Raw genomic sequence first — 12,319 nt, forward strand, 5'->3', positions numbered from 1 at the left:
TATATATATATATATACATATACATATATATGTAAAGGATTTAGATAGAATGAACAACATGTATTTTCTTTATATTACTAATAGGGATTCTTTTCCCTATTATTTATGTTATGATTCGCTGAATTGTAATGCCTTAACAAAAACGTATCTCACAAGTGGTTCTACGCATGCGCGGCGGTATACTACTAGTCCCCCCCCCCCCCCCCCCCTGGAGTAGATAGTTCACTTTGCCACAGCTCTCGCTCGTATGAGTAATGGTTACACCTGCTCGTGAGTTTAAACATTTTTATACATTTACATAAATATATATATTCTGTGAATCAGTGGGGGTAATATATGATTGCAATCTCTTTATTTTAAATTATCTCACATTACAGCCTTTCTGTTCACATACATGATTGAACGGATATGCATAGATCTGCCGGTCGGAAGTGTTGTAAGCTGACCCGAGCCAGCTTTCAGGTGGAATTATACCATCACCTGTTGGCAGTTAAAATAGCAGTTCCCCAGGAATGTAAAAAACATTTACCAAGTCCTAGAACGTATCTCATGTATTCATATCTATGATTATTTATACTTTTGTTATTCTGAATTTATGTACAATATATGCTATATTTGTTAAGATAGATTTTGATTTATCCTTATGATTCATGTGACTGAAGGTTATGACCCCTCCGATTCTTAGAAAACGAAACAAAAAGAAAGACGAACCATATACAAAATATATATAATTATATATATATATATATATATTTATATATATATATATATATACATATATATATACATATATATATATATATATATGTATGTATATGTTTATCTATGCATATATATATATATATATATATATATATATATATATATATATATATATATATATATATGATGTATGTATGATAACGATAGATAGATATAGATATAAATGTTGATATAAATATAGATATATATAGTTACAGATAGATAGATGGATAGATATAGATAAAACATATACATGATGATGGTGAAATCCTTTCATATTTACGTGTCAAGTTTTCCCAATAATAAATATGTAGAATATGCTATTGTTTACAAGTACGAAGTTTGAAAACAGTGGTTCTCAACTTTTATACCGACTTGCTCTCTGTAGTACCAAGTGCTTGCTTCCACACGCACGCGAATGCATATTTCCTTCATGTTCCTTTTGGTAAGAGTGATTTTGGGTATTAACAATTTAATATTCAGGATATAGTGATTCAGAGAAAGATTTGCGAAGACGTTCCTTCGCCCGGGCTATATGCACGAGGCGGCCCGGCCTCTGCCAGCTATAAGTGCTGACTCATCTGATCATCATCACTGAATGCTTACCGTGGCGGTTGGATTGCCTGAAGGCGCTCCAGTTGCCAGGGGGCAAGCGATAGGCATAGCCGCCTTACCAGCCCGGCGGCTGTCGTCTCTGGGCCCTGCCTGAGGAAGCGAGTGTGCTCGCACTCCATCAGGTAGCGCTCTATCTTGGCGTCCGGCGCGCCACAATGACTGCAGCGTCGCTCATCATGCCCAATGGTGGGTATGATTTGCCACGCACAAAGGTAGCCTAATCTCAGTCTGTGAAGATTGACTTCGGCTCGCCTTGGTATTTTAGGGGAGAGTATCAGCGACTCATAGCCTGTGGCGTCTGAGTACCAGCTGGCCGAGGGGGAGGTTCTCGCTTCCTCTCTGTGGCGCCGCAGGGCACTGACCTGCCCTGCAGCCATCGTTTTACACCTTAGCAGTTCCCGGCTTGGATGCACCACAAGATTACTCAAGGTTTTTTCCTGCCTTCCTCCGCTAGCCTGTCAACTACATCGTTCCCTTTAATACCAACATGGCTTGGAATCCAGTTGATGATAATGCGTCTACCCTGATCCAGGATTCTCTGAGCAATGGTAAGAATCGTTATCAAGGTGCGTGCTTTGCTGCAGGCTGTCAATGGCGGCCATAGAGTCTGTATGTATGACAACATGCCCGTCCGTCTGGGCTGCATGGGCTAGGGCTCCCATAATAGCGACAGCCTCTGCTTGGAGCGAGGAGGCATTGTCGGACACCCGCATAGCTTGTGCTATGTCCCTTGCTGCAAAGCCGGCGCCTGCAGTGTGGGGAATGGGGTCTACAAAACCATCCGTGAAGTAGGTTTTACTACCTGGTGGAGTGATTTCTGCAATGTTCCTCTCCGCCTCAGCCTTCAAAAGAGACGGAGAGTACTGAGTCTTTCTCCTTGACAGGTTCATGACAGAATACTCTATCAAGGATCTTGCCCACGGCGGGGCTGTGGCATAGTCAGGGTGGGGGAGGTCCACGCCCTTAACCAACAGTGTCTCCTTGAGCTCAAAGCGTATCAGTACCCTGGCCGTATGAGACAGCCAGGTGTTGTTGGCAAAGAGTTCATGGTTCTGTGCAAGCCGACGCTGCACTTTTTGACTTAGCTGCGAGTCCGGTGGGGACTGTAGGACTTTGGCAAGGAACTGAGCCGCCATCTGATCGATCCGGATGTCCAGAGGGAAAAGGTTGGCCTCCAAGAGGAGGTTGGTAACCTTAGCCCATCCAGGAGCGCCCAGAATGATCCTGGCGGCATCGTTTTGCATGACGTCAAGCCTTTTCATGAGTCCAGGCTTGACCGTAATTAGGGCGACGGAGGCGTAGTCCGCGATGGGACGGACAGCGTGCACATAGAAGGATCTTAGTACACGGTGCCCACCCCCTAAGCGCCGCCCTGACAGAGCTCTCATGACAGAGTCTTGCCTTGGTCCGTTTTGGAGGTATTGAATCTCCGAGCGGAAGGTGAGGTTCTTGTCAACCCATACACCCAGGTATTGGAAGACGTGAACCCACTCTAGCTCTAACCCTTAGACGATATAGTGATGATTGTGTGAACAAGGGTTCTCAATACTAATCCTCTAACTGATGTAAAAATAACAAATTCTACATAGTGCTTTATACTCGGAAAGCAATAGTTGATATCAGTTACATATATATTATCACACTTTTATTCAGGAATATATGTTTATTTCAGAGTAATTAATTATAATGGAATATATTTATCACTTGTTTCATATAACCAGTGTGATTGCAATATCACTTTCTTCTTAATGTATTATCTTAAGGTCTGCAATATTACTTTATTATAGTTTTAATCTCGTCTATTGAGAAAGGAAACTGCGAGCCACTGATAATTTATAATTAACGGAAAGATAAATGCAAGAAATAACTTCAACATTTATTATTTATTATTCACTATGCACACAATACATTATCATTTAATGAATGATGCCCAACACAATCACCTCACTCACTCACCTTTCGCATTACATGGTAATCCTATCACTATAGTAGCAAAGTCACTTCACAAATTAATTTCAAAGTAGTCATTTCACCGATATTTATTTCATAATACTTACAGCCGTATTCTATGACGTTTTCTGCGTGTCGTGGCCATGTCATGTTCATGTTGTGTCCATGTCGTGTTCATGTTTGCGTCAGCTGCTTCAGGTTTACCAACCGTTCCAAAGTTAACATGTTTCGGATGAATGACACTGTCCAAACGACAAATTCATAAGAGAAACTACAATCATAGGTAGCACTAACATAAGATAATTCAATTTTGGTATGAATCAGTCGTTGTACTTGTTCCTAGTTAAAGAATTGACAACCATTTCACGAACGCGCCGTTGGTAATTCACTCTACGCTCGATCAAAACAAACGGGATGAGAGGGATCGTGTGTTTATGAACAGATCTTCCTTATTTTATCTTTGTATATACTGTACATATATGCGCATTTTTTATATATCATGCATATAGATTTAATGTATACATATTTCATATAATTATATGCCTTAATTTTACGTCCCTGACTACTTTTACCATTCATTTAACTTCACTCTCCTTCGAAAAGTCCGCCAAAAGGTAAACAAACTCAAAATCAGCAGAGAATTCATATTTTCCTAAAAGAGTTAGTAATCCATCTCTAGGACAATGATGCCTAATATATCCAATATAGATATTACTTTCCAAACGTAGTATGCTCTTATGAAGTATTAGTAAGAAAAAGTACAATAAAAATATGATTTTTTTTCACTCGTGTAACTATCGTGACAAGCCTACCCCCTTGCCACGGAGTTTCCACGATTGTTCCAATACTTTCCACGCTTTTGCCACGACTTTGCCACGCTTTTGCTACGCTTTTGCCGCGAACCCGCGCTTCTAGAATAAGAATCGCGGCATGTTCATGTCATGTACACGGCGCACTTAGGGACTTAGAATACGGCTGTTAGTCACGTATCCCGAATCATTTCAAAGTTCGCACTGCACAACTCAAGCCTTATAAGTTCAGTACTTGGTTATTTATCATAAAGTTTCGCTATTTAGTTATTCAGCACTTTATCTATATATGTATACATATAGATATATCTGTAACTGGATTTTTTAATGACAAAGCACCGAAAAGGGTCCAAAGCACGTCCTTTGGTGAACAGCGATCTCCCTTCCTATGCAGTCGCTTAGGCCTAAGAAAGTTGCTACCGCCAATAAGACATTTGCTAGTTATGTCAAGCTTTCTTACTCGCGGGATATTTACATATACTAACGAGGATAACCACCTTTTACTCGACCATACAGCAGTCACACCTTACATTCGCTAGTATTCATATTTTGTATATAGATCATTGTATTTATTTATATACGGTTACGTTAATTAATTGTAATTATCGTGATACATATATATATATATATATATATATATATATATATATATATATATATATATATATATATATATCATTACTACAGTTACACTCATAATGATAATTCTATGACGCTTACCCTCAGTTGCTCGAAATTACCCGCAAAAGACCATTTCTTGGTTGATTCGGGTAGGACTGAATAATAATCGGGCAAGAAACTGAACTAATAAACCAGATTTGCGGAGCAGATGCACTATGGCGAGCTCGCCTGTGTCAGCGACCCGTGAGAGAGTGTGCCAGCGAGTGTTGACGCGACCTGTCAGAGAGAGATTTGACAGAGACTACAACAGGGTAGCAGCAAGCAGCAGCAGCCCACCTGTACCTCCCGCGACGCTCGCAGAGTCAGGTCACTCCAAGAGGGTGACATTCATGCTGACCTCACCTGTCGCACCTGCCTCCCTTACCTGCGGAACACTCATCCCAAGGGGGTGAGAGTTATAGCAACTCACCTGCACACCACCTGCTCACAGTGATCTGCTTTCTCATGCCAAGTGTGTCTCACTTATGCCTGAGAAAGCAAGACACAACTGAGACTGTTTTTGACTGCTTACTTCTAAAGAGCTCCGCCGAGATATCGTGGTCTGCCGCGACCTTGGCCAGGCTTTCTTTAGTAAGAAGCCCCTCTCCTCTACCACTCTCTTAGTGTACAGGGTTACAAATTCAGGCTGAGCCTTCGGCCTTTACTTGGGACCCTGAGCTAATAGTGATTAATTTGGTAACCTTGCTCTCCATCTCTCATTTTTCTCACACTTCCTTGTGGCTTCCTGACCTGGTGGACTGACTGTGTGCGGTCCTTCATTCGTTGGGAGGCGGCCTCCAGCCCCACTCCCCTTGTAGCAGATTGGGAACAGGGAGGAGGACCACCACATAGCCCCAATACCCATAGGAACGGGAGAACTCCGCCCGGGAATCCTTGTGGTGGGTCGGGAGCAGGATTCAGGGACTCCCCAGGTCTCCATAAGCCTGGAACTTTTATCGAGTAGGTGATAGGAGTAGGTCCCGAAAGGGTTCCCTGGCATTGTCGTCCAACACCTCTACGACTGGCACTTTACAAGCTAGTGCCGGGGAGGTCTGTAATTGCTCGACACTTATATGCCAGGCATAGGCTAGCATCACTGATTTTTTTTATTGATTTATTGATTTATTGAATTTACTTAAATTAATTGATTCACGGTTGACTGACTCATGTGACAACTATGCCGAGAATGCGGCTAAAGTGTCACGGGAGTCTGTCTGACTCTCTCCGGACAGAACTCTCTAACATAATAAATGAGCAAGGCATAACCCTCCTCAGACTGCATACCAGCCAGAACGGATACGTTGCCCAAGTGGAGAGTGAGGACGATGTATCCCGATTCTTCGAGGAAACAACAAAAAACAAGCTCCAGCAGAAGTCGTGCCATGCCATCCTATCCCCAGACAAAAGAGCCAAGCTCACCCTGGTCATGAAAAACATTGACCAGAGCATTATAGACCGCGACCCTGACGAAATCTCAAGGGAGATCGAAAGAACTGCCCCCCATGCAAAGGTAGACGATGTATACGTCCTGAAAAGATTAACATGCTAAAAGTACGATTTGATAAGATCAGCTCTGCTAATAACATTAAAGAAAAAGGCCTAAGAATCTTCGCTTTCTCAATCACCACCCGTCAAATTGAGCATGAAAGGTTCACACCAATAAAGCAATGCATGCATTGCTATTCATATGACCACAAATAAAGAAGAGAGCTTCTGCTCAGAGTGTGGTGATAAAGGCCACACCTTCACTCAATGCATGAGCCAGACAAAGAAATGCCTTAGATGCGGTGGAGATCACAGGACCCTTGCCAACCGGTGTCCCGAGAGAAAGCGCATAATTAAAGAAACAGAAGCTCAAAAGACTGAGAAAGAGAAAGAGCAAGAGAACAGAACCTTTAGCGAAGTCGCCAAACAGGCAGACAAACAAACAATCTCGGCTACCAAGGAGACGATTCGCACCACCATCAAGGACGCAACACCCCAGAGTCAACCAATAATACAACTGCCTAACGACACCTCAATAGAGATTCTGACAATCTTAATCAGTGCCCACCTCACATGTTTGAGAGACCCAAACCCCAAAATACCGTTGCCAATAGGGGCCTAAAAACTGCTGGTCTACCTGCAGTCACCTTTGAGCCAGTCAAGGATACAGCCAATATCTTACGAGTGATTGCTCCTTCAGCTAAATCCAACCTCACTTGCATGGCTGGATCACAAGAGAGTGTGCAATCACACATCATGGCATTGGAAAGACACGATCGGTTACTGAGCCAATCTGGGGAAGATGCCATGGAAGATGAAAATGGTGAGCTAGAAATAGTTCTGCCAGATGAACCAGAGGTGGAAACACATGATACTATAAACAAGGACACTGCTGATCGAGAGTCCACAAATACCCAAACGGAAACAACAAAAAAGGGAAGAAAACCCCCCCAGAAAGCTTACATGCCACCAACAACACCCACTTACCTATCTGAGAAACAGGCAAAACACCAAGAGTCAGCCACTGCAGACTACAAAAAACTGCATGATGGCACCCCAGCCGAACCAAAAACACTGGGACTTCGTCTCTATGCTGCAAACTCCCGAAAATACCTGAAAAGCAACAGAAAAACAATTGGTGACGAAATCCAAAAGGGCAACATTAAATACACATACAACAACCAACTGTTTCAAGCAGCAGATTTCGAGACAAAAATCTGGAAGCATCTCAAACTAGGGGAAATTGAGATAAACTCTATCATGATAGAAGAGGCAACAAACCTCAAAAAATAAGAAATGGCTATGAAGAGACCAGAGAAAGGCCAGAGGATAAGAAAAAGAATACATAATGTCAAGGTTCAATATAGTGCAACACAATGTACGTCATTGGAGCACCGACCGATCAAGAGAGCTATCTAACACCTACAGGGAGATTGACCCGGAAATAATACTCATAAATAGCCATGGGAGGAAGGAAACAGAAGGACTAAAACTCTTCCAGTATAACACATACATATCCAACAAATCTGGAGAACTAAATGACGGAGTTGCCATACTCATAAAAAGGGACATTAAGCACCGTAGTTGGGATGATTTCCAATCAGAAATGCTGGCTATGCAAGTAGACACTACCGAGGGACCTATCATCATTGCTACCTCATACTTACCACCGAGAAGACCCATCTTCCAATAGCGGACTTTATGCGCCTCTTACGGGTAAACAAACCCGTCTATTTACTAATCGATCTGAATGCAAGACACCGCATCCTGGGACATAGCAACAACAACAATGTTGGCAACAGATTGTCTATGTTTATAAACTCTGGCCAAGCCACAGTTTTGGGTCCTCATTTTGCCACCTTTGTGACGCAAAACGCAGCCACTACTCCTGATCTAGTAGTCACCAACAAATACGGGCATCTAAACACCTAAACATCTAAACAAGGCCCCCTAACGACCAGCGACCATGTTCCTATTCAAATGACTCTTTCAACATCACCAATCATGGTCCCTTCACCATCACAACCTAACTATAAAAGAGCAAACTGGGGAAAATTTAAAGAGCTACTGAACAACAACACACAAACAGCAAACCTTGATAATAAGCACTATTCCGAAATAGATGCAGAGACAGAGAGATGGCTCTCAGAGGTGAAAGTCGCAAAAGCAGATAGCATACCAACAAAAAGCTATCGTATCATCTGCCATCACACAACCAACGAAGACCTAAATAATTTAAAAGCTCTTTATGGAAATATTAAAGCCCACGCGGAGAGAGAAGGATGGTCCCAAGAAAGACGGCTCCAATATAGGCAGCTGCAGATACGAATTGCCGAAACTGCAAAATCCCTTTCGCAGCAAAAATGGGAGAAACTGACAAATGAAATCTCTGCAACTACGAAAGATCCTGCCACCTTCTGGAGGAAGATTCACAGACTGAGGGGAAATAGTAACTCGTCCTCCCCCTTCATCTATAATGCAAACAACACCAAAATTTATGAGGCAGAGGAAAAAATCAGAATCCTGAACCAATACTAGAGCAAAATTTTCAGAATCTCTGAGGAAGAAAACCGACAATTCAGCCAACAACATGAACAGGTGGTCCTCAGAGATCTCCAAAGATATCCAAACAAACTAATCCAGGATGAGATTATAGATCTTAACAAACTTTCATTCAACAACCACCTAACACCAGAAATAACGGTGCAAGAAATCAAACAAACAATCAAAAGAATGAAAAATAAAGCAGCTGGGATCAGCAGAATCAACAAAACTGACCTCATGAATCTCCCAGATATCACCCTTGAAAAGCTCAAAGATATCTTCAACGCCTCTCTAGCCTCTGGCTATTTCCCAAAGGCATTCAAAGTTGCCACAGTGGTTTTAATACCGAAACCAGGCAAGCCTCCTGACAAAGCTGAGAACTTCAGGCCCATCTCACTTTTAGAAATACCCGGGAAAATATTTGAAAAAGATTATTAATGCCAGACTCACGAAACCATCTTGAGGAAAACAATATCCTGAACTCAAACCAATATGGGTTCAGAGAGGAAAAGGCACTTCCACCGCATAGCGATTGCTTATGAGGACGATAGCAAAAATGCTTAGCAGACAACAGCAATGCAACATTCATCCTCCGCGACGATCCTCTAAAGATTCGACAAAGTATGGCACAATGCCTACGTCACCGACTCATTGATGCCAGATGCCCGGACCCGTTACACTAAACTTCTAAGCAGCTTCTTAAAAGACGCAAAAGCATGCATAAAATTCGAGTCTCCTTGGAAACGAAATTCAACTTAAAAGTGGCGTTTCCACAGGGGACGCGTAATATCTCCCACGCTCTTTATTCTTTTATAACGTCCCCCCTCCCTCTCCAACATTCATCATACATCCGTTTCTTATGCTGATGACATTACGCAGATAGTCACCATCCAAGGCAAGTCCAAAAATAGTAATGACGCTCCAGACCACACAATGCCATCGCCGAAATAAACAGATTCGAGAGAGATTGGAAAATAAAAACAACAAACAAAAATTCAAATGATTTCGGCGCCAGACTTGCACCATTACCAATAATGACTTGACAACACATGAGAGTCCTTTTTACCAGTCTGGTAAATCCTCGGACTCAACATCTGCAGAGGACTGGCACCCCACGTAAAGAACGAGTAAGGCTCGCCAATAACCAGCTCGCCCTATGCAAACGATTTTCAAGGCTGCTCAGAAAGAACTAAACTACAATTATAACAAATCACTAATCAGACCAATTAATTGGGAATACCCTCCTGTTTGCCATTTAAACATAATCTCACGTAGTGCTCGATGCTAAAGCTACAAGCAATACAGAATAAATCCCCTCATCTGGGTAGCCGGATGTCGCTTACCCAAACATCCTTCTGCCAGGAACACTCCACGATACATACACGCATCATACCAATGAATATACGTATTCATGACTTCTTAGCAACAGAGAGGTCTGGGAAAAGCTGGATTTGACGGAAGATCACAACTTTCGACGAATCTCAGACAATGATCTCGGCACCCAAAACCACTCATGGTTCCCCAGAAGCTTGCCACGTACCTTAGTTGAACCGCAACCAATGTACAGACGCAGGCGCGCCGACCGCGCAGCCCTTGTAGACGATGACCCTGACGACCCTGGCGACCCTTAACGATCCTTCCTTGACAAACGCTTTGGATGATGGACCTGAAAGAAAGAAAACAATGAGTTAAAACAAAACAAAACGAGTTCGCTCAGGTTGTGCGAGTGTATGGTTGGAGCCTCAGGAGACTTCAATCATCCATCGTACAGCCGGAACTCGCTCGAAAAAAAAAAAAAAAAAAAAAAGGTGTCTCCCCAACACTCGTATCTCCTCCAGGGGTTCGAGGAGATACGCATGGGGGAGAGACATCTCATATGCCGACGGCACCAGATCCCCCAATAGTGGATGTGGTAACACTGCTGGAGGATCGAGTGCACGGGCGTAAGAAAAAGAAAAGAAAAGAAAAAAAAAAAGTGTTGGTAATTAAAGAGGGTGTCGGTAATAAACGATGATCCCGTTCTTCTCATTAATATATACTACGATAGTATATGCACTATATATACTATGCGTATATGTGTGTATATACGCTATATATATACTAGGTCTACTGTGTGTACTATATTTATGGATGTACAAATGTAAAGATATGTACAGAAAAAGAACTAACATCAAGCATTCGTGTAAATGATATTATGAAATCAATTTCGTATGACATATAACATGATCAAACTTAAGTAAACTAATATCTCACACTAACAAAAAAAAAAAAAAAAAAAAAAAAAAAGATTTTATAATACTTATATATGTAATCATAATTACATATCCATAAAGATTATTTAAATAGCAACTCGGATGGTATCGAAGGACCAATCAAGGATCCAAACACTGACAAATCATCGGCGACTGACACGAATAGACTTCCGAGCGTGACTGCAGTGTACGAAAGAAAACAAAAACACACCAGGCAAGAGGGAAAGCCCCTCAAACTTTTAATACTCCAAGTATTATTTCGACTTCTTTAGCTAGCTACTCTTCCCCACCCCCCTAACCTTGTTTCCCCCCATGGACCTGGTCCATGTCTTTCTTACTATTCGGTATTCGACGCGACCTGAGCTTGGTCTTCCCCCCCCCCCCCCCCCGTATTGCCCAGACACGGCAGTGATCGTCAGGCGACAGTGGAAACTCACACGCTTGGCCGGGGCTCGATCTGCCGACCACGGAAGGGGAGGCCGGCACGCTAATCACTGCGTTATTCTAGCGGCTTGTTACGGGTAGTGACTGGGATGTATATACAAATCCAAGGCTTACCGTTTATTGATGAAACTCAAATGTGAGCGTATAGTCCGTGTGTATGCAGTTCAGAAAGCATTTATGAAATATAGTTATAGATTCATGAATCATTTAATCTACTGTCAGACTAGTATTTGTAATTGGAAAAACACATTTGTAACGGACTTTGAATACGCCCTTAATATTTGGAATCGACTATTTTAGGGAAGAAGTATCCTCTTCTCTTGGTTGAGGTAATTCTATACCTTATACCTGAATGTATATTTGTTTACATACACATATGATATTTGTTGTATCAATTTACTAATCTTAAAGAAAATGCCCTTGGCAATGTAAAGTGGACAGATGCCTATTGTAATGTATTTGTTTAAAAGATACGAATGAAAACAAAATACGAATGAAAATTCCTAAAATTCCCTTTCGAGTATAAGTAAAACTTTCAGTCATGTTCTACAATACATCGGATATACAAGTAATGATGATTTGTTAATAATAACAATGCTAATAATAATAACTAAAATAATGATTATAATGATGATAGCAATAATTATAATCATAATAGTTGTAGCGTGTCTCGAGAATCACCTGTAATCAGCGCCTCACTGAAGGCACACCTGGCATTTTCTACATGTGTCACAGAGACTAGGCCAGGTGGCCCTCCTCGGCCAAGGCCACCCCACGTCCCTCACATCACTTAGACTTCTTGCTCGGGTTAAAAGCAAG

General features: G+C 42.0%; 1 protein-coding gene across 1 annotated transcript; it reads left to right on the plus strand.

The window, feature by feature from the left end:
- The first annotated feature begins 8,264 nt into the window (after positions 1 to 8,264).
- On the plus strand, positions 8,265 to 9,242 carry LOC147469230 (uncharacterized). The gene is made up of 2 exons (XM_086550526.1): positions 8,265 to 8,716; positions 8,813 to 9,242. Exons 1-2 carry the CDS (start codon positions 8,265 to 8,267, stop codon positions 9,240 to 9,242), a joined length of 882 nt encoding a protein of 293 aa, XP_086406652.1.
- The last annotated feature ends 3,077 nt before the right edge of the window (positions 9,243 to 12,319 follow it).

Source organism: Penaeus japonicus, unplaced genomic scaffold (assembly GCF_977035675.1).
Source record: "Penaeus japonicus unplaced genomic scaffold, GWHDUDI00000001_assembly GWHDUDI00000023, whole genome shotgun sequence".
Classification (NCBI taxonomy): domain Eukaryota; kingdom Metazoa; phylum Arthropoda; class Malacostraca; order Decapoda; family Penaeidae; genus Penaeus; species Penaeus japonicus.

Coding starts and splice junctions, on each gene's coding strand:
- LOC147469230 (XM_086550526.1), top strand. CDS start 8,265: ATGGTCCCTTCACCATCACAACCTAACTATAAAAGAGCAAACTGGGGA. Junction 8,717..8,812: donor CTGAGGGGAAATAGTAACTC/GTCCTCCCCCTT, acceptor CAAAATTTTCAG/AATCTCTGAGGAAGAAAACC.